Source organism: Priapulus caudatus, unplaced genomic scaffold (genome assembly GCF_000485595.1).
Source record: "Priapulus caudatus unplaced genomic scaffold, Priapulus_caudatus-5.0.1 Scaffold188, whole genome shotgun sequence".
In the NCBI taxonomy this organism is placed as follows: Eukaryota; Metazoa; Priapulida; class Priapulimorpha; order Priapulimorphida; family Priapulidae; genus Priapulus; species Priapulus caudatus.
The window spans coordinates 389722-410839 of NW_014577249.1; the positions used below are offsets into that span (position 1 = coordinate 389722).

Below are 21118 nucleotides of genomic sequence, written 5' to 3' on the forward strand. Positions count from 1 at the left end.
TGACCGTAGCCAAATGTTGACGGAAGGACGCACGGACGGACGGACGATCATGCGATTCTACAAGCTGCATCTGACTATGTCAGATGAGCTAAAAATGCCACACAGACTACGAATATGAATACATACAGGAGTGCAATAGGACAGAATAGGAAAAGATAGGAAGAGGAATAAGGTAGAGCACGAATAGGAACATAATAGGATCAGGAGAGGATGGGATGTGTGCAAATCTGTATAGAACTGTACCCTTCAGATTCCTATTTTCACTCTGAATTTCATGTGTATAACAGCACCAGGCTGAGCATGTAGCAATGGCAGGAAATTTTGAGAAAATCGTATATCTGTAATAGTATGTTCAGTTTATAACACTATTTTCCCAAATTAACTTATGTGAAATTTAATGTTTAATTTTTTTATGTTTAATTTTAATTTTTAATTTTATGAGGTCAAAAAGCAAAAACATATTTAACCTTACCTTGTCGACATAGTCACCGACAGGCAGTGCTGCGTTGACTGTCATGGAAACCACACATCGAATGATGCTAATGCCAGTGCTAACCCACACCTTCAACGTACAATACAAATAGTAATGAGATAGACGTACATTACCTCGCATGAGTTCTCAGGTGCAACATCACAAACCGATCCTATATCGTTAGGACGCAAAACGTTTGCAGGTAAGTTTGAACATCATGGTTGAGTGAAATCAACCAAGTTATCCCTATATTGTGCTTTAAATAATGTGTATTTTGATAATAAGTTCTTACAACTCTTTTATCAAAATGAGAGGAAAGGTCTCTCTTTGCAAAAAGCTCGCGTAGTGAAAAGACATCTGCACATTCCAGCACTCTAATTTAAGTAACACCCACCTTCCAAGAAAGTGCCACTTAAAATTTACTCGTGCAAATACATTTTTAATTTGTCTGGATTTTCAATTAGTACATAAATGCATCATTTAATTACATTCTACAATCATGCCGAATGTGTTTGTTGTAGACTTCTAAATTATGTTTGAATAGATTATTTTAACCAATGCAACATTACAGTTGCATCTATGATATACAGGCAGTTTCTGGATACTAACATCTGACTTATTTAAACTCGTGTCGATGTGCTCGTCTGACATCAAAATAAAGTTGTCCCAGGCAAGCGATCTGTGAATTTTACTCACCAAACCAAAGAAAGCTGAGAATATCGGTGTGCTAGTCTGCTTAAGCTTTGTTCTTGCACGTTTCAACCTGGCTAGTAAGAACACCAGAAACAGCGCATTCGGAATCAATATCGCGAGATCCCATACTCTTACTCTGAAACAACAAAAATGTGCGACATATAAGAATCATATAACCTCTGATACATGATTCAACATGTGCATAGATTATGCAATACAACAAGGCGGTAAATTTCCTTTTACTCATTTCATGTCTAAACCACAAATTACCTGACAAATGCCTAACACCACAGTCAAATTCAAGATGATAACGTTGACTCCGAAACAGATAAAAGCCCGTACTGATACACGCACGTACATTTATGCCATGGCTTGCTTGCCTGGCCCCAAGATCATCACAACATATTCTCAGTAAATGGTCATACACAGCTAGATACCTGGAATGTTCAATCTCCAAATAGAGCACTTTCTTGCAGATTGTCTCGTCGGTAATGTTCGTCCAGTTAGCCATTACAATACTTGGTTTTGTCATGCGACTACTGTCGTCGTCTGTTATGGTGAACAATTCGTTACAACTGACATCATGCAGCTGCAATACTAGCAACCACACAGAACCTCTTCTAGCTTCGTGCCGTTGTCCCCTAGAACATTGAAATGCATAAAAACAAACTAAGGAAAGGGTTGCAACTTTTACTTTAATGCACTAACCAATAGAATAGCCTAGTGTTGTCAATCGGTTGTAATTTCGTAATCGATCATCGGTTGGACCCAAGTAACCGATGATCGGTTACAATCGGTTTTTTCGGGGTGTTAAATGCCTGCGTGTGCGTAACGTCGTGTGCATGTACGTGTGTGCATGTATGTGCTTGTTTAGCCCTGTTTACTGTTTGTTTTGCACTGTTTACTACTGTGGCAAGTCATGTCCTTTTTGGACAAATGGGGGAAGGACACGGGAAGGGTTGCAAGTTGTAAAAATTTGAGTTGATCATGTGTCATAAGTGACCGCGATAGACAGGTCAACTTGGTTTACAGCTCAAAGATACATGCACCAAACCAGGGTAAGAAATACTTTTTTTTCACCAGAGCCATTTTTCTGACTTGTCAAAAATTTACCAGAGCCATTTTCAGTTTCAAAATTTTCGAAAAATACGTAATATAATGTACTCTTATTTTATTTGTAGGGATGTACATCAATGTAAATTGTATGTATTATTAATTCCATGAGTGTGTCAAATTTTCTGTTAATACATGTACCTATAATTATATTTACATTACTACATATCACTAATCAGTAATCACACTTGTTAACTCATGATCCAAACATCCTTTGAATCCATTCGCATCCGAGGCTCCGACACCTCTGACCTCTCCCATCTTCTAAGTTCTATCATAGTACCATACTACCATTCTGTCCATCACTCCCCTTCTCACTCTTTTCTCTCTACATGTACACATGCTTCACTAGTCACTACTTCTAGATTGCTTATTGTTTTGTTACTCTGTAATAAACATACAGAATGAACCACGTTATCTTTTCGTTTGGATGCAAATAAACGTTTTTTTATATAAAAATACCACTGTGCAGTTGTTTGTTTCTTTTCTCAATCTCAAAATATGAAAGTACACGGTTAATTTGTCAGTCTCACAGAGCTGTGTGCCTGTGAGTCTGTGACATCACATCACATCTGTCAGCATAGTTTATCATTGACTATCATTCAGTTTCAACAGACAATGTATGAATGCAATTGTAACCACATCATTGCAGATTAATACAAGGCAAGAGCTGGATTCAGCTGGTATTATTGTTCAGTTAAATTTAAATATGAATGAAAGTGTCAACAGTTTCTAGTTCTACACTCTGTTGTATAACTTTTACTATCAATTGTATTTTATTATGCGTCAGCGGGTTGATCTAGCCAACGCCAGCTGCAGCGGAGACATAAGCTGGGTTTACACTGACAATTTTGAGTTGCCGAATTGTACAAACTTGGCAGTTTGGCAACTGACAATCGCCAGTGTAAACGCAAAAGTCGCACGTCCAACTGATCGATAGCAGCGAGTTGGAAGATTAGAACATGTTCTAATTTCCCCAACTCGGAGCAGGCGAGTTGGACGTTTTTTTGCCAAGTGGCCAATCAGACAACAGCAATAAGGGGTGTGTTCCTCCACCCTAGGGGGAGAGCACGTCTCACGGTCGATAACGTAAGAGCTTTGAACATATATATATAGAGAGGTTGGTAGAAAGAAGAAAAACGCCAACTTGACTGCATATAATCGTCAGTGTAAACCCAGCTTAAGCCGCTGCTGCATGCACGGTGTATATGTAGCGCTCGCTGTACGTACGTACTTGTGTACATTTCAATTGATCAGGCCACGGGAGTGATTTTCTCTCGAGCGATCGCTCCTGTTATTGTTCTTACCAGAGCAATTTTAGAGCTTACAGAGCGAAATTGCTCGTCGCTCCCATGTATTTTTTTCCCTGCACCAAGCTGTGAAACCAGCATCACTGTGTTAATATTGTTAAAATTAAATACAGCTGTAAATTAAGGAGTGTTAATTAGGCAATTAAGGTAAATTGGAGGATTTAGGCATTGTCACATGATCTTAAGCCAATTTACAATGAATTTATGCTGTTTTTTTTTCCTTTTGATCTTTTGATTTTGCCACTTACACGGTTGAACTGCACATACAATAATTTTAATGAGATGCTCATTCATGGTTATAGCCTGTAGGGTTATGAATAGGGTTAGGTAGTGGGTCTGGTTAGGGGTAGCCCTGACCATGAAGCCTAGCTTTTATCTCCAACTACAGGACTCTATGAAGAACAGTGCTGAAATGGCAGTGAATCTTGGCAGCATGGCAGGCTAACTGGTCTCTGCTCGCTAACGCCACTACTATTTAAATCGGACAAGGCTACACATTTGTGTTTCTGGTTTATTTCCATTCGATAAACAACCCAAGCTAGTTAAATTACGGGGAGTTGAGCCTAATATGAGGATGGTAGGCTAAATTCGAGACATTTATCGTTCCAACAAGTGCATTTTTCTGTATTTTAACACGGGTTACAGCTTAGGCTGACATGCTTACGATTTACTACCATTTCCCAGCACTGTTGTTCACGAAGCCCTATAGCTGAAATTTTTTGATGTGTGAGCAATTCTTGGAGCTGAGTACTGAGTAGGCAGGGTGGTAGCTAGGGGCGGGGTAAGAGGGGTAGTAGCTCTAGTACTATAGCCCGCGTACAGTTGCCGCAGGGCTATAGGACATTCTATTTCGAATGCTAGGGACCAACTTATTCACAGTTACTAGCACTAGCAGCTATAAAACTTCTGTAGTAGGCAATTAATGCCTCTTATCCGAAGTGAATATGTCTTAAGTTACTGTTATATCCCCAACTAAAATTTAAACTTAAATGGTCTGCTTGCGGTATTTCTTGTGAACGAACATTCGATTTACGAACTTCAACAGCCATTTTTGGTGGCGCTGCAGCAGCGCCAGTCAGCGGGCTGGTCCCTAGCATTCGTAATAGAATGTCCTATAGCCCTGCGGCAACTGTACGCGGGCTATAGTACTAGAGCTAGAGGGGTAGATGCCCACTAAGAGAAATGTAGCTACATTAGGCCTACAATGGTTACTGTCATTCATCGTCCCAGAATTCAACACGCACGTGGCTGTGCCCCCGAGGAAAAATGGGAATTAGCTACGCTCCTGAGGTGCGTTTAAAAAGACCATTTATTCTTGTTTGTGCAGCATAGCGGCGTGCCTGCACGGCTGCAGTGTACTTAATTGTGAGTTGTGTGTTGCAGAAGATCATTAGAACGGAATTTACAGGAAATTATCAGCAATAATAGTTGAAATAAAGTAGAGAATTTGGTAGTAAATACATTTCGTGTTTATTAACCATCAGTTTTAACTATTGAAACGTATCAAGTGACAAGTGCCTGTGGCTGTGACTGTGCGAGTCAATCAAGGGACATCATAACATCAGCCTCCTACTCCTAGTCCTGATAACATAAGCCGTCAACAGACGGGTCGAAAAAATTGTAACAAAACAACAACATAAACAAACACTGAAACAGGAATTCAATCAAATAATTATACAAACGCAAAATTTAAGCTATACTGCATGGTTTCTGTGAAAACGATTAGAATTGTTCACATGATGACAACTTACTAGAATTTGTGTGAAGCTTGTAAGGCTGACGTTCTCCAAAATAGTTGTTTTCTGTCGTTGCAGCGGCGTGTTGAGAGATTCCTTCCGATTGGTCGGCAATGACAAAACTGCGCAGGAGCCGCTAGTTAGATTCCGTGTAACATATGCAGACACGAGCAAGATGGACGCGCCCTGGCAAATCCAAAACGTATACACTGTAAAATTGTAGCTACGTGCAAATCACAAATCACACTTACATTGTAACTTAATTATTTATAAAACAAGTAGAGTGTTGTTGTTGTTGTTACAGATATAGATACTTGTAAACACAAACGAGCAGGTTCAGTCATACCCGTAATGTATTTACTAAATTAATATGGAGAACCACTGCCACTGCCACAGTGAAATTACAAACGTTGCAAAAAACACACTGGAGGAACTAAGTGATACAAGTCTCGTGAAAAATACGGAGCCTGACGACAAAACTACTGACACAGCTCGTATTAGCAGGTGTTTAGAAAAACATGACATTGAAAAAGACATGAGTACGATACCGGTTAGTGAGCAAGCGCATCACGGAGGCCAAACCCACGACGTCCCGGCGAGTGCAAACACAGACAGTGCACGGCCAGATGATGATGGAAATCGGACGTTAGCACACGATTTAGGTAACAGTGCAAGCAAACTAGATACTGAACAGCAGTGTCATCACAGCTGTGAAGGAAGTGCAGAACAGGCAGAGACAGCACAGACCTCCGTGAGTAACACGGAGGCCGAGTCGACGCAGGTTGACAGCGAGAGCAAGTTGGAGGCGAGTAGCGACTATAAGCATGGAGCCATGTTTGACTCGCTTCACGGCTTCGATGAGATAACGGATGAGGACAACGATACAGACAGCCAGGACTCTGTGTTCATCACTCACAACCCCGCGTTCATATCCAGTGTCACTAGCTGGACGTCAGAATTTCAGGACGACGTCATGGCGCAGTCACAGCAGCAGATGACCGACAGCACAGCATCCCTGGGCAGTGCGGCTGGACCGACCACGACCCTGATCGAACCACAGACTGGCGCTAAACCAAAAATCGTGTCAGGCTCACCGAAACATGGTGCATCGAAGCGAGGGGCCGTTTCTCCGAAATTGCGGCGGGCAGCCAAGCGGCCCGAAACTCTTTCCCTCCCAAGACCTGTAGTGATGCTTGACAAAAAGGCAGGCAAGGGTGAAGGGAAGAGAGATGATCAGTCACCTCTAGATGGAATGATAGAGAAAGAAGGAGACCTCATATCGTTTATTGCCAATGATCTGGAGGAGAAAATCAAGATGAGTAGTCCTCTATTGAAGCAAGAAGGTATATGTGATGGTATACTATACATGGCTATGTATTATACTTCTCATGAAATGCTACTATACTGTGTCTGTGTATGAGTGACTGCCAATTGGCATGTTCCATGGGAGTCAAACGAGGAAAACAAATGAGTCATTGAATTGACATTTGGACAGTTGCATCAATCCAATTATCAAATCAAAGTTATAGAAGCTACCAAGATCTAAATACTGTGCGCGTAATTTGTGCAGCTTTTGTAACGCTGAATATTCTCTTCCAGAGATCAGCTTTGCTCAGCCCCCGAGCAGCAGCAGCAGCACCCGGAGTGAGATGAATGCTGGCATTCCTATCATTGACCCGCAGGCGGTCGTCGACCTTGAACTTCAGGCACATCGTGTAGCTGACAGTTTACACTTTATGATGGAAAACCTTAGTGCCAAATTGCACAGTGTAAGTATAGTCAAGATAGTAGTAGTGTCGTATGGCGTCAACATCGGACCTCCACAGCCCCACGACTATGAGGGAATGCTATACGAGCGTTATAAACTCCACCTCGTCTTCTATGTTAATATGTTTTTTTGTTTCTTTATAATCTAGAGAATTTCATAGAAATTTCTCATAATAATTGCATTATATAGCATTCCGTTGCAAAACGAAAATCGAAGAGAGTGTATGCTATAGCATTACTCTGGCATTTCTGTTATCTGCACAGTCTGATGTGTTGTTCCTTACAGATGTCCGCACTCACGGTTGCCTGCATGCAAACATACCGAGACTCTGTCAGCTCAACTTGCGACAACTTTGACGCAACCATTAAGGTAACACGATATTTAGGTGCGAACGACTTGGTCGCGACTCACTTTCTTTCACTGCAGCCACAGTTCATAAGAAATAGCGGCTTTAAATGTGAACATTGGCAGTCAGGCTTCGGTGGCAGAGGCAAGATGGCGTTGCGGAAAAGAGCATTGTTCCCCGACCGCCGAGAGCGGATAAGCTGTGCACTTCCACGGGAGCTAGGCGCACGCGGCTACAGAGTGTTCTACGCAGCATCTCGCGCTGCCCACTATACGGATCCGCGCGCCGAATACGAGGGCGGGCGCGCGAATCCATATTGCGGGCAGCGTAACATCGCGCAGTTTTCGTGACAACTACACAACTGACCCCCGCAGAGACAGAGACAGAGAAAGAGAGAGGGGAGAGCACCGGGGAGCGGGGAGGGGGGCCCAGCAGGGAGGGGGGCCCAGCAGGGAGCGGGGAGGGGGGCCCAGCGGGGAGGGGGGCCCAGCGGGGAGCGGGGGGGCCCAGCGAGGAGCGGGAAGGGGGGCCCAGCGGGGAGCGGGGAGGGGGCCCAGCGGGGAGCGGGGAGGGGGGCCCAGCGGGGAGCGGGGAGGGGGGCCCAGCGGGGAGCGGGGAGGGGGGCCCAGCGGGGAGCGGGGAGGGGGGCCCAGCGGGAAGCAGGGAGGGGGGCCCAGTGGGGGGCGCGGAGGGGGAATTCTGTGCATATAAGCGCTAGAGCCATGCGCGCACGCTGCGCAAAAACAGCTGCTGTTATCTGGCGCTCTGTCTCTCTCACGCGGCTGGCGGCCGGCTGCTCTGCGCCATGCTGGCATTCGTAAAAACACCTGGCTGATTGACATAACAGTTTGCTCGGCAACAGACGACGTCATCGGCTAGCGGCCAACCAGCGAGCACTTGCTCGGTGATTGACAGCATTTTTGGGCATTTCTCTTTCAGCCATAGCGTCTTAACCTTGCCGCGCGCGACCCCCACAAGGGTTTATGGACCGTTTGGAGATAGCCTCTAGGCGTCGATCGCGAAATGTCGCTTTGAAACGGCCCCGTTTTCGCGGAGTTGCGTTTCAGACCCTTACCGGTTACTCTGTCTAAGAGGACTCAATGGGTCGGCGTTTTCGCGTTCGAGGCGCGGCGTCGCCGCGCACTGGCGCTGCGCGCACACCCGGCCGCATTCCGTCTAGACGTCAGGAGAACTATGAGTACCTGATAAGCAACTCGGAGGGAGTGAGGGAGTGATCAGGAAAAGGGCCAATGTCATTGACCAAGCTTGGATGATCACGTGTAGACCTAGGTCACTTATCTCTCTGTACCGACCGTGAAGAGGGTCCAGCTATATTTAGTCAATGAAAGTAGTTAGTCAGTAGTTCTCTCGACTTTTGTGTCGTGACTAGGGTTTTGGATTTTAGTAATCATCTCGAGCACAGTACTGCGACAAGCATAACCGATTACTGTGTTTCCTGCTTGTGTTTCAGGCTATGTATACTCTTATGGCACGATGTGAAGAGTTAGGCAAAACGATGGGTCCAGTCTACGATCTCAGGAATCAAATCAAGGAAATCAGACGGCTGTTGGACTTGTTTGAATCAAAAGTCGCAGAGGATCCATTGCTGAAGTAGCATCATCTGAAAAAAATGATGATCAATACCATCAGAAATTATTATTTAATGTCAACCACAATGATGAATTTTGAAACCTAATGAAATTATATCGTATTATCACTGTGTCGCACTGTCTATATTGTATATTATTATGATGACTGTTATTTGTCTGCTATTGCTGTTAGTCACAAACCTGTCAGTCACGTTTCCACAGCTAAATCATTGAATTTACACGTAAAAGCATGCAAAGCCAATGGAACTGTTGAATCACCGATTTCATTGACAATTTCAATGTCATGTTATTTTCAGCCGATCAACTAGTGCCAAATGCAACTTCATTGCATTCGCACTAGAAAAATGGCAGTTGTCAACATATTATTTGCAGAATTTTATGTATATATATGTCATGTGATTTATAACATACAAAATATGCATTGTCATATTGAGCCGCAGAGCGTCTGGGCTCATCTGAGGTCTGTTGCTACGGTTATAAACGTAACATTTAAGTCGTGCGTAGTGACAACTTTGTTAGGCGCAGATATGCAGATACGCAGTTGCGTGTACACACATCATTTCAGCAACCTTCTGCATTCTGCATACCTCCCAAATCCCATTGGTTGATACAAATCGCTTGCCTGAAACTCCTGTTTTATGGTGCATTGTCACCCTAGCCCTAACCCTATTAAAAATAAAAATTAATTAATTGTAAAAATTATTTGTTGTCATTAAATTGTTGTAAATAAATCATGTAAATATTTGTGTTAATTGGGAAAAAATAGTTAAATGGATAAATATAAAAAAATACAGAAAACAGGTAAATAATAAAAATCTGATGGGATTCGATCCAAGGACCTTTGAGCCGTATTCCTATGCTGTACCCGTTGGGCTATCCAAACATATTGGCTTTCTAGATTATGGATGTGCCATAAATATATGAGAACACTGTGACATCATTGAGGCAGTTCAGGAATCCATGTTTAACCCTCCTCTTGAAGGTCAAAAGGTTATCCAACACTTACTCTTCGCATGTCAGCGGAAAGTACATTTCATGGTCCTTTCAATAAAGCCATAAAAATGCTAGGTCACCGCTGAAACAAAAAAGTTTTCCAATCGCTCCGTCAGACCATGTCCTCAGAAAATGTCTAAAATCTGCCCTGTGCCCCATTGACCTTTGACCTGTGACCTCCAATTTCGGCACAGTGATGGCTTTTCCTACCATGATGCTATACACCGACTATCACGAGCCTAGGTCGAGCCGTTTAGGTTTGTGCTGCAATTCTGCATTTCCTCCCTATACCTTAAGTTAAGGATGGAATGTTCCCCCTTCTTTTAACCTCTTGACCTTTGACCTTTGACCCCCAGCTTCGACATCCCAACTCGTTTTCGGATTACCCCCCACGTCCCGACTTTCGAATCCGTACGTCGAGCCGTTTAGATTTGTGCCCAACTGTTGACGGACGGACGGACGGACGGACGGACGGACGGACAATCATGCGATTCTACAAGCTGCATCTGACTACGTCCGATGAGCTAAAAATATTGCCTTTGGGAATTCGGTTAATACACGAGTCTAATAACCTTACCATATAAGGCAATATTAACTCTGTGATGTAGATATATATATATATATATATATATATATATATATCCAGTTTGAGCATTCCGATATCCACCAGTAAGTGCTAGTTATAAAACTTTTGGTGCTATACTCTAGTAGTAAACATTTGGTCTAGACTCTAGTAGTTACAAAAGTCAATCCTGGAACATTAAATTTGTAAAATTACATGGTTTTTTTTTATTTTAACTCCTACACTGACATTCAGTTTGACACATTAATAAAGCGAACTTTTCAAGTATATAAAAAAATAATAATTAAACAGCAATGATCATTATTAGTATTATTTACATAGACATGTTTGGCAGGTTGATATAATTAATTACTGAAGATATTTCACGCATATACATTATGTGAAGCAGTGTGAGCTACATAACACAACAACTTGTGGACACTTGCTTAAACACAATCCCACAACAATAATATATACAGCTAGCACCAGCAAACACAGTAAATGATCTAGGGCATCATTTGCATTCTGAGCTTGAAGGCCGTTGAATTATACAATAATACTCAAATGCACTTAGAATTCTCTCAGTCAAAATAGTCATTTGACCTATTCAGGTCTATAACTATTACCAGTATGACAATTCGTACGGAATACGTTAACCGTTGTGCATCTTAGAATAAATTTTAGATACTATCATGATAATACATGAAATGCTAAAAAGAATGTTCTATTCATGCTATTCGTGTGCAGTACAATCTGCAATGGAGTATGCATTTATGAAGATATGAATTTCAATTGGACTAAAATGTGCAACTTCTTGCTGGCACATGCATATATTGATTTTACAAGTATAGCAATAAACTGATTAAATTAAACTTTTATAAGTCCAGTAAATATACATATATTAAAATTTAAAAGGCAATGTATTCCATGCACTATAGTATAGAAAGATCACTCGTCATTGGATCATGTACATGCAATACAATAGGCCTACGCTGTTCGCTTGCATTATCTTCAGCAAGCAGTTGTATTCATTCAGAAACCACACACTGTAACTCTACCAGACAAGCACTAAACTGAAACCCACATGGGATGAAGAAACTGGAATATACAGAAACAGCTGGAGTAAATCTGTAAGGAAATGAGAACTTTCTGGAGGAAAATGAAAGAAACTACAATGCCAAGCCACTAGAGAAAGTTTATGGATCACCCAAGTTTCATATAATAAATCCATAAACGACTCAATTCAAAGAATAAATTCCATACCTTAAATATTTTTCTAACTGTTGGCAATTTATAGATTTGTAAATTTACCTTCAAGTTGGGTCTTTTAAAGTGGAACAAAATACTGTAACGGTCTGCGAAACTAAACTTGCATATTTTTTGACGCTTTTTGTGTTACCTGGTTTCTAAACACCCACAAGGTTACCTTAGGTATGGCAAAGTAAAAAGCCTAATAATAAATTATGTTATAAATAAAATGGACACATGAAGGGGAAACTCAACATTTCACATAATAGGCACGAAATAATTGATGCTGTCTGCACAAATTATTAGGCTAAGCAAAGAAGGATGTGTGCTTGCGGTTACATGACTGACCCTAGTTAGTCACTCAACCCTACATGAATAAACATTATTTCGGGCTGCCCCGCCGCAGCCCCAGTGGGAGGAAACAAGCCGATTTATTTTACATTACAATTAGGGGGGGCGTAACAAAAGAGTTCAAAATTAAATTAGTTTGATGTTACATTACTTATGCTTATACCAACCTACCTACTCTTTTAACTTTTATTTCGTTGTAACCGGAAACACACCACCTTTTGGCTTTTAATTATGCATTGAGGAATTCTGCATTCATTCATAATAATAATCTCTCCCCCCAGAGAAGGCAACCATTGTTTCATTTTCACGATTCGTAGAGATTCTCTAGACTAGGAAATTTCTTACATTACATTTCTTCTCTTCTTACATTGCATCATTTCTGAACAAAGCGCCCATCTTCACTTACATTAACAAGTCACGCTTGGAACAGCTCTGACTAAACAAACCATACATCGTTAATCGATACTGATGACCTCCGTTATGACCTGCACGTCGTCGTCCGAGTCGTTGTCGGCAGCGACCGCGACCTTGAGCGATTCGCGCGCCGCCACCAGGGGCTTTAGCTGCACGACGACGTTCTTCCTTGTTGCCGCGGACGACGCCCCGCCGGCCTGCGTCGCCGTTGGAAACCGTCGCTGCTGCTGCTGCTGCATGGGATGCGCGATGCCAACGCGCGGCGACACGCTGGGGCGCGGAGACATGTAGTGAGGCAGCTCCGGTTCGCCGCCAAGAGCGAGTGACCTATACGACCGATCCGGCCGCCAATCACGGACGGGGAGTCGCGACGCCGACGCGCCGTCGACGCCGCCCGCCGTCGACGCCGCGGCGTGCGGAGCGAGAAGCTGCGTGACGGGCGACGAGCGTTGGTACGGCAACGCGTGCCCGCCGCCGTCGGACATGCGGTCGAACGCCTCGACGACCATCAGCTGCGCGGCTCCGACGGACTCACGGTGCGTGACGAAGAAGCCGTCGTTGTTGCCGTTGTGAACGAACGACATGTGATACGTGATGCTCTCCTTCGCGTTGTACTCGTAGATCTTCTTCATGCCGCACATGTGACACGAGAACAGTAGCGGGAGTCCGGCTCCGCTCGCCGGCACGCCGCTGCCTTCAGGCAGACCTGAGATGTCTGCCGACGGGTAACCTTCTCTGTTGGCCATCGTCGGATTAGGATAATTCGTGTAGTCGGCGGCGTAGTGAGGCGAATCGCCGGGCGAGGACCCCGACAGCGAGACGTCGATCATGTTATTCAGGACTACTCTACAGCTTCTGTACAAGTGCACTGGGACAGGCCTGCGAGTCGTCCACATCTTGATGACTTCCTCACTGAGTCTGTGCAGCACTACCCGCTGCTGCATGCGCTTGCAACATGCTAAAAACACTCTCGCCCTCCGATTGAGGCCTGTTCGCACTGTCCGTTTCCACTCTCTCATCTGCGCCTTAGTAAACTTCATTTTATGTGTGTAACCGGGTGCTTGGCCCTTGGGCCTGCGATAGACCACGGGACAGCGGTACAGGTAATCACGATCGCGAAGTTTTCCCGTCTGCGTCGTGGTTACCGCTCTGCAGAAGTCTTCATACGGTGCCACTTTCGGTTGCACCGAGACTACAGGGACAATCTTGTGCATGTTCTTACCTAGAACCGACGAAACGTCCACGGAGCCGATAGCGCGACGGCTGAACGTTGACATGTCAAATGGTTTCGATTCGTGCACAACTCTTTTGCTCGGACTGATATTACGATATACTTCCGAGCGCTCTGCCCCTTTTTTCATCAGTCCCAGATAACCTAGATAGCATGACTCATCACTCGCTGCCTCCTCCTCCTCAGCTTCCATCACATCCATCTCTTCTTCCTCAGTTTGGCAGGCGGGTGTGTGCGCTTCTAGTGTCGCTATACTTGTAAACTCTCTCTGGCACGACGGGCACACAAAAAACTCGACGATATCTGAGCTACCGTCGCTGTCCCCTAAACCCCATGTAATACCTGAAATTTAATGATGATATAAAATTGTTTAGAACAAACACAAATTAGTCACACAGTTATGTACATGATAATATTCTGCTGTAGTCACGCACGCACACATAGACACACAAAAACAACACTTGGGCCATGTCGCTATATGCAAGATAGAACACGTTTAATTTATTTATTATATCAAAGAAATGAACTACCCAATAGGACTTTTAATTAAGTTTCTCATAAAACACATCAGCTACTCATTCACATCATTGTTTGCGGAAAGCACGATGAGACAACTGACCTGACATTCCTGGGTCATCTAAATCAGAATCGTCTTCGTCATCATCATCATCAACTCCTCGAATAGCAGGTGGACTGAATGTCTTTCTCAGTCCCCTCGGAGACATGGGCACAATGGGGGCTCGGTTAACACTCGACACCTGTGCAATGAGGTTATAATCAGACAAAATATAAACGATCAGTCATATGAGCTCTGCTGGAATGGACTTATGATCAGGATATCATGCATATATGATGCATTCATTCGCTAAGTTTCCTTCACTTTGATTGATTGCAATGACCTCAACTAATACTTGATGAAGACAAGAAAATTAATTTGTTTAATAGCTTAGTTATACTTAATTTATCATTATTTTAATATTGTACACTATACAGAAATGTTCTGTGTCACCAACTAAATAGAATGGAACTCATAATGAGATGGGGAATCAGGAGATTTTTCTCATTGACACACGTATATGCATATTAGCGATGTTTGCGCAATAATAAAGATCAAAGACTGAGGCACTCGCACACTTACCTTGTGCCTCTCGGGTGTGTCTGGGCTGATCACTGAGACAGTCCGATGAGACATCTTCACCACTGTGTAACCAAGCCGTTCGGACCTCGGCCGCAATTTCATGCCCGCCTCCGCGTCGCTGCGTAGCGGAGACAGAGGCTCACTCTGGTGTCGAGTGATCGTCACCCGCGGACTGCTGACGTGTCTTTTTTTGCCGACGGCGCCCGCAGAATCTTCGACTTTCCGCGTAGAGGAACTCTTGTGCGGTGATATGACAGACTGCTCTTTCTTCTGCGAAACACTATCCACGGCGTTCATTCTGCAGTCACTAACGTACAGTGCTTCCCTCGATGTCATCGGAGTCTGATTCGCTGCCGTGCGCTCTTCCACTGGGGGACTTGAGGTAGGTGATTCATTGTGCAGCTTTCTTGCAGTGACGTGCTGCTTGCCAACAGTGACAGGCTGTGTTAAGTCCTGCTGCGACAGTATCACCAACGGCTGCATTTTGAGTTTTTGAACCTGGCTCGTTTGTGCGTCCCGCTCTCTCGGGCGCAGGTTAAACTGTTTTCGAGCCTTCGCCGTGTGCGGAGGACCAGGATTCTCGTGTACGGGCACGGCAACCGGTGCACCACCTTTACTCTTGTCTTGCACGAGCACGGTGACCGGCGCACCACCTTTACTCTTGTCTTGCACGGACGCCACACAAGCAGCGGGAACGCACAACAAGCTCGCCTGAGTTCTTAGACTCGCTGACGAAACACTGTTCGCATCCGTCGCAGCGCCATCGTGCGTGAATAGACGACTCTGCTTCGGCTCATCGTCGAGTCGACTCTGCAGGACGGGAGGCTCGCGGGGAGATGGTCTGTCGCTTGTAGCCTGCTGCCGGGTCTGCATGCCAGCTCTATTCGCTGTGCGTCTTCTGTATAACACGTCCAGCGAATTGTGGTACGTGTAGCCTTTGATGATGACGTTTTTGAACATATCACGCCAGGTCTCCTAAAAGTAAAGGGGCAACAATTCTGTAAAGGATACTGAGGAAGACAACAGGAAGGGCAAATGGAAGTCAAGGAAAAATGTCATTCACTGTACAAATGTTTTTTTAGGAACACGTTGCTTATGTAATGCAGGGTGTTACTGTAGAACAGTGCTGGAAATAGCGCATCTACCTGGTAACTTGTGAGCAGGACTGGCCCCTAATTTTTTCAAGGATTTCAATATAGGTCAATGTTTCCCCTGGCCAAAATGGTCTGTGAGGTGGTAAATGTTTTTGTGTGTGTTTGCGCGTTTCGAGGTCCTAGCAAAGCGAGCACCTCAGGTGAAGGAGCAGTCAGGTGAAATTTTTTGAAAAAATGGTGCAATTTGGTACATCCTAAGCTATATTCTGAACACATTGTAAGAGACTTTAGTTAAATAAAGTGTAGTTTATTGATGGAAGAACATTGATTTTCGTCAGCGAGGCGGTGTTTTGGACAAATTTCTGTGTGGCGGCTCATGTCAATGCAGGAGAAACAATAAGTTAAATATAGACAATAATAGTAGAATATTTGAAATTTTTGAAAATCATGACTGCATGGGGCTTTTAGACTTAGTTCAAAGACTACTCTATCCCAAATCAACACTACATTGAACAGCACCCTATTATCAGTAGTATACTAGAATATATACCAACCTCTTTCCTTGGTTTCATCTTTGTAATATCTATCCATGGTTGATTCCTTGGCCACCAGGGGGGTCGGAATACCTCCTTACCCCAACCAACCTCATTACGCCCCGTAGAACATTTAATCATGTGTGGAATAAAATTAACCAGCTCTTTCTGCAAGATAAATAATGATGACAAATTATAATCAATACGTTATATCAACCATGCAAACTCTGGCACGTGAAACTTACGATGCAAGATGCATAACTGTTTTATATAACTTGTGTAGGATAGCGCACGCTCCCGCAGAGAGTAAATATATCGCCTCACACTATTCCCCAAATGCAATCACTAGAAACAACACACCTCTTCGTTCCAAGTGATAAATAATAATAGAACGCCGCAGGTAATCACTATACACCACGCCCTTAGCACCCGAGTACACTAATGACTCGAGGGCCGATCGGCCATGGTTATTCCCCAGGTATCATCTCGGCTCTTACCCTTTTCGTAGCCTTTAAGTCCAGTTTTCGCCTAGCTCCCACACCCGATTCCAGCTCTACTTCTCCGATCTACCTTCCGCCAACCTACCTTCACCCCGCCGAGCGCCTCCGCGAACCGCAACTCTAAGGTACGACATTACTTGTATTCAATTACGCGACACGCGGCGCGAGTGTTACGACGCGGAGACATCTGTATAGTATCATATGAGTGTGTTTGATTAGAGTGAAATAGACGCACGAAGAGTAGTTTTCATAATACTGTGTTTCTGTTATCTATTGACGCAACCTGGCGCTACCCTCTAAACGGGTGCCACTACGGCACCTACTAAACCGAGAACCTGGTAACGGGAAGTGCGAGACTTCCTTAGACTTCTAACTATTTATAACTTTCATAACAGAGTATTGTTGCGATACATGATGACACCAAATAGCCATCATAATGCAGAGGGCATGGCGTCTTTCAGTATTTACTAGAACACAAGTTCAAATTACTTACCAATGTCATTGAGTCCAAGTCTGCAGCTTTTCCATTCATATCTAGTGGTGGTAGATAAGCCATCTTGTTCCTCATATCTTTTCTTTTCATCTAAATGAATATCTGGTTTCTAAAACCAAACAGTTTAAAATGCATTCATTATTATCCCATAGGAAAACAAGTCTGTGACATCCTTTTAACATGTCAGCTACTAATTTCTACAAATCTTTAAAACATAATTTTAATAACACAAATAACAACATTATAACCATATTAAATTGTAGTTTTATTATATATTTTTTTTAATGTATACATGTAGATATTAAATGTAAATATGTTTTTGCCTTATGATTAAAATGTATTTCAAAATAAGTTCTCAGAATGCCTCAAAAGTTTCTTTTTGAATCTAGATCTTTTTAATTCCAGGGAGGGGCACGCTCTGTACCACTTTAATACTCCGTACAGACTGCCAATTTGATATGGTATTAAACTGGTGCACGACAGGCGCGCGTGACATTTTTGCAATGTGGACACGCTATCCCGCTCCAAATACGAGTTGGCCCGCACCAATTTGGCCCCGCAAATGAAGGAGGGCCAGGCCCGGGATAACTTAGCCCAAGATATGTTATCCCACACCAAACTGTGTCTGTACGCAAGAACCCGGGATAACTTAGCCCGGACCAAGATAGCCCGCTTGTGTGTGTGTCTGTACACAACACGCGTGCCAAAAACCTGGCGCTAAATCGCAATACGCATGCGATTATGTCACGTTCCTGTCTGTGGGGTGACGTAGCAAGCTGAACTGAGAACTGATGACTCGTTTGATGTAGGATCAAATTTGCAGTCTGTACGCTACGATTTGATGCTATATGAAAATATTACTTTAACCACCACAATACAATTTTGGAAAAGTTATTTTCTTAACCAGAAGGCTGCTGCAATTTGGAAATATGACATGTCTAAGCGATTCTACGTACAGTACACAATCTATTATCCGAAATTCTGAAAATTGAAAAGCTCCGAAAACCGAAAGTTTTTTCGTGGAGGTCGTCTGCCAAATCTCGCGTTTGGCTACACAAGGTTCACTGTAGAAATATTAATGTGTTTGGCATTACTCTTAGTTACATATTGTACTGTGCCAGTAGTACCCCAGTACAGCCACTTGCCCCCTTGAAAACTTTGGTATTAGTATTGGCTAGTTGCAGGATATATGGTATGTATATATATATCTGTACTGTACTGCCATTCCGAAATCCGAAAGATTCTGAATTCCGAAACGTGTCTGGTCCCAAGAGATTCAGATAATAGATTGTGTACTGTATTAATACTCGTGGCACTGTGTCATGTATAGCAGCATTCGAAACTAAAGCGAGTCCAGAGTCAATCACCATGATATACTGTCGGACACCTTGGTTTGACATGTGCAGGCGTCCACGTGACTCCCTGAAATTTCGGCTATACCAGTTCATTCCAAAGCATGGCCTCAACGAATTTTGCCAGTAAATGTATCATAAGAATTGGCAGATGTGTAGCACAAATATTCTGCAATATCCAAACAACAGTGCGAGCTGCCGTATTGATTGATGTGCAGAGTGCACCGCATTGTTTCATGTCTGTTACATGAAGCTCCGAGCATGAAGTGAGATGTGACACGTTGAAAAATATGTACAATTGACCGAGATAATAAATATAGGCGGTATAAGACAGTTGACACTGAGAAGACACTTTGAAAATGTACTGAGCCCATATTAAATGCTAAAAATTGAACCTTTGGAAGTTATGTATATATGATGGGAGCAACATATACTCTCCTTGAATATGTCAGGCAGAGATTTCCAACTTGCCTGATATCTTCAAAAGGCAAGGCCTGTAACAGCAATGAGTGAATGACTGCTGGCTGAATATTTTTGGACTTTCTCTATCTTTATTTTGCACTTGATTTTCAGGGACATGGGTTTTTACATGCTATTTACCAACTTTTTTGTACTTTTGTTTATTTTTCCATGTGGCATTTAGTATATTTATTTTTTACATTTAGGACACAAAAAAGACAGAGTAGACAACAGTGCACAGAATTGCAGGTATTGATTGCTAAACACTACAGCAGTACGGTAGATTACTACAGTAATGCATGGTTTCTTATACATATTGCACAGTAGTGCACCGCCATTGTCAAAATTTAACATCATCGCCATTGTAAAAATGTTCAAATGCTTTCTAAAACATTCAATTTTTTTAAATTTTGCTAGAAGAAGACCCCCCCCCCCAGAACTCCTCTCTCCCAGTCCCCCGCATCCACCTGCATCCACATGCGTGCCTACAACACACCTTTGCATCCATCATGCACGTTTTTCCAAACTGGCCATTACCTCCTTTGTCTAATTTTCCCTCAGAATAAACCCTGTAATGGTAGGGGACATATTCCTATAGCATCCAGTATGTGCAAATCAGCAAGACATCAAAACACACATATACCTCCAGGGACTAAGCTACTATAGCAGGAAATGTACCACTAAAGACAGTAATCAGTATATAGCCAGATGAGAGACCGGATACCAGAGAAGCGTCGCCTGAGAGGTGTTGATCCTGCCGCTAAGCGCGAATCTTGCGCGCAGTTCCGCGGCAAGGCGCACGCGACCGCGGGAACGTCCTACGAAAGTATCACGCGCTGGCAGCTATTGATCCGTGCGCAAATCGAAGGCCGGCGCATGGATCAATTGCTGCAGCGAACAGTCTCGAATTTTAGCGGGTCTAATTCACTAGCAAACATATGCACACGCCATCGCGCAGGCCTAATAGCGATGTTTCACGTGACGTCATAGATCAGGTCACGTGTATTTGTTATGTGTTGTGGTTGCAGAAGCAAAGCGTGCTGCTTACATTTACAGATGAATGACCACATGTTCTGATAGAAAGCACTGTTTATGTAGTGCACGTACACGTGCGTGCTGCGTGCGTGCGTGCGTGTGCACGTACACGTGCGTGCATGCGTGCGTGCGTGTGGAACTTACACGTGCGTGCGTGCGCGAGCAGTGAGGGTGGAGCTTCCCTGACTGAGCCGAGCTGCTCCGCGCTGTGTATTCTGCGTCAGGAAGGGGGCAGAAGCGGCGTGATCATTGTCCTGCGTTGTGTATCCTTGCGTAGACTTGTGACCGAGCTCCGCTACACCCTACATGGTCACCTAGCAGGGCGGACAAGCCGCCAGCAGCTAGAGAGCAGTGGGAGGGTGCGAGCTTCCCTGACTGAGCTAAGCTGGCTCTGTGTTGTGTCATGTGACCCCACGTGTGACCTGCAGGTGTCCGTCCAATTAAACTATAGGTCAAGGTGCAGCATGGCTTTCCTTTCAATCCGCTGCTAGCCCACGTGGCTACGAAGCCGTACGTCTTCAAGGTTGAAGTAATGCTGACGCATGCTAATTTCTATAGTGTATGTTGTACAGCGGGTCGGGGTGTGCCTGTATAGCTCCCAAATCCCATGAGTGTGGCGCGAGCATGAGTGTGTACGTGCGAGTGCACGTACAACGCGGGCTGCGCG

General features: G+C 43.8%; 3 protein-coding genes across 3 annotated transcripts in view; 1 reads left to right on the forward strand and 2 right to left on the reverse strand.

Annotated features, from left to right (window-relative positions):
- LOC106806989 (transmembrane protein adipocyte-associated 1 homolog) overlaps positions 1–5424 on the reverse strand; it is a 12927-nt gene extending 7503 nt beyond the window's left edge. The window contains exons 1-4 of the mRNA XM_014809185.1: positions 5340–5424; positions 1603–1806; positions 1169–1301; positions 473–562 (exon numbers count right to left, since the gene is read on the reverse strand). Coding sequence (XP_014664671.1) covers positions 473–562; positions 1169–1301; positions 1603–1697 — 318 coding nt within the window. The 5' untranslated portion in view covers positions 1698–1806; positions 5340–5424. The remainder of the gene's footprint in view (positions 1–472; positions 563–1168; positions 1302–1602; positions 1807–5339) is intronic.
- A 68-nt stretch (positions 5425–5492) lies between these two features.
- On the forward strand, positions 5493–9553 carry LOC106806988. The gene is made up of 4 exons (XM_014809184.1): positions 5493–6667; positions 6924–7093; positions 7378–7461; positions 8910–9553. The coding sequence occupies exons 1-4, from the start codon at positions 5695–5697 to the stop codon at positions 9051–9053; spliced, it is 1371 nt and encodes a 456-aa protein (XP_014664670.1). The 5' UTR covers positions 5493–5694; the 3' UTR covers positions 9054–9553.
- Positions 9554–10806: 1253 nt separating this feature from the next.
- On the reverse strand, positions 10807–17716 carry LOC106806987. The gene is made up of 5 exons (XM_014809183.1): positions 17606–17716; positions 16634–16780; positions 14986–15960; positions 14467–14605; positions 10807–14189 (listed from the first exon to the last, which is right to left on the reverse strand). Exons 1-5 carry the CDS (start codon positions 17693–17695, stop codon positions 12658–12660), a joined length of 2883 nt encoding a protein of 960 aa, XP_014664669.1. The 5' UTR covers positions 17696–17716; the 3' UTR covers positions 10807–12657.
- Between the last annotated feature and the right edge of the window lie 3402 nt (positions 17717–21118).

What these genes read in the sequence shown, in the direction of transcription:
- LOC106806988 (XM_014809184.1), top strand. Translation starts at nt 5,695, where the DNA reads ATGGAGAACCACTGCCACTGCCACAGTGAAATTACAAACGTTGCAAAA. An exon ending in TCCTCTATTGAAGCAAGAAG is followed by an intron (nt 6,668 to 6,923) that starts GTATATGTGATG and finishes ATTCTCTTCCAG; the next exon opens with AGATCAGCTTTGCTCAGCCC. An exon ending in TTAGTGCCAAATTGCACAGT is followed by an intron (nt 7,094 to 7,377) that starts GTAAGTATAGTC and finishes TGTTCCTTACAG; the next exon opens with ATGTCCGCACTCACGGTTGC.
- LOC106806987 (XM_014809183.1), bottom strand. Translation starts at nt 17,695, where the DNA reads ATGAAAAGAAAAGATATGAGGAACAAGATGGCTTATCTACCACCACTA. An exon ending in AGATGAAACCAAGGAAAGAG is followed by an intron (nt 15,961 to 16,633) that starts GTTGGTATATAT and finishes CTTTACTTTTAG; the next exon opens with GAGACCTGGCGTGATATGTT. An exon ending in AGATGACCCAGGAATGTCAG is followed by an intron (nt 14,190 to 14,466) that starts GTCAGTTGTCTC and finishes ATTAAATTTCAG; the next exon opens with GTATTACATGGGGTTTAGGG.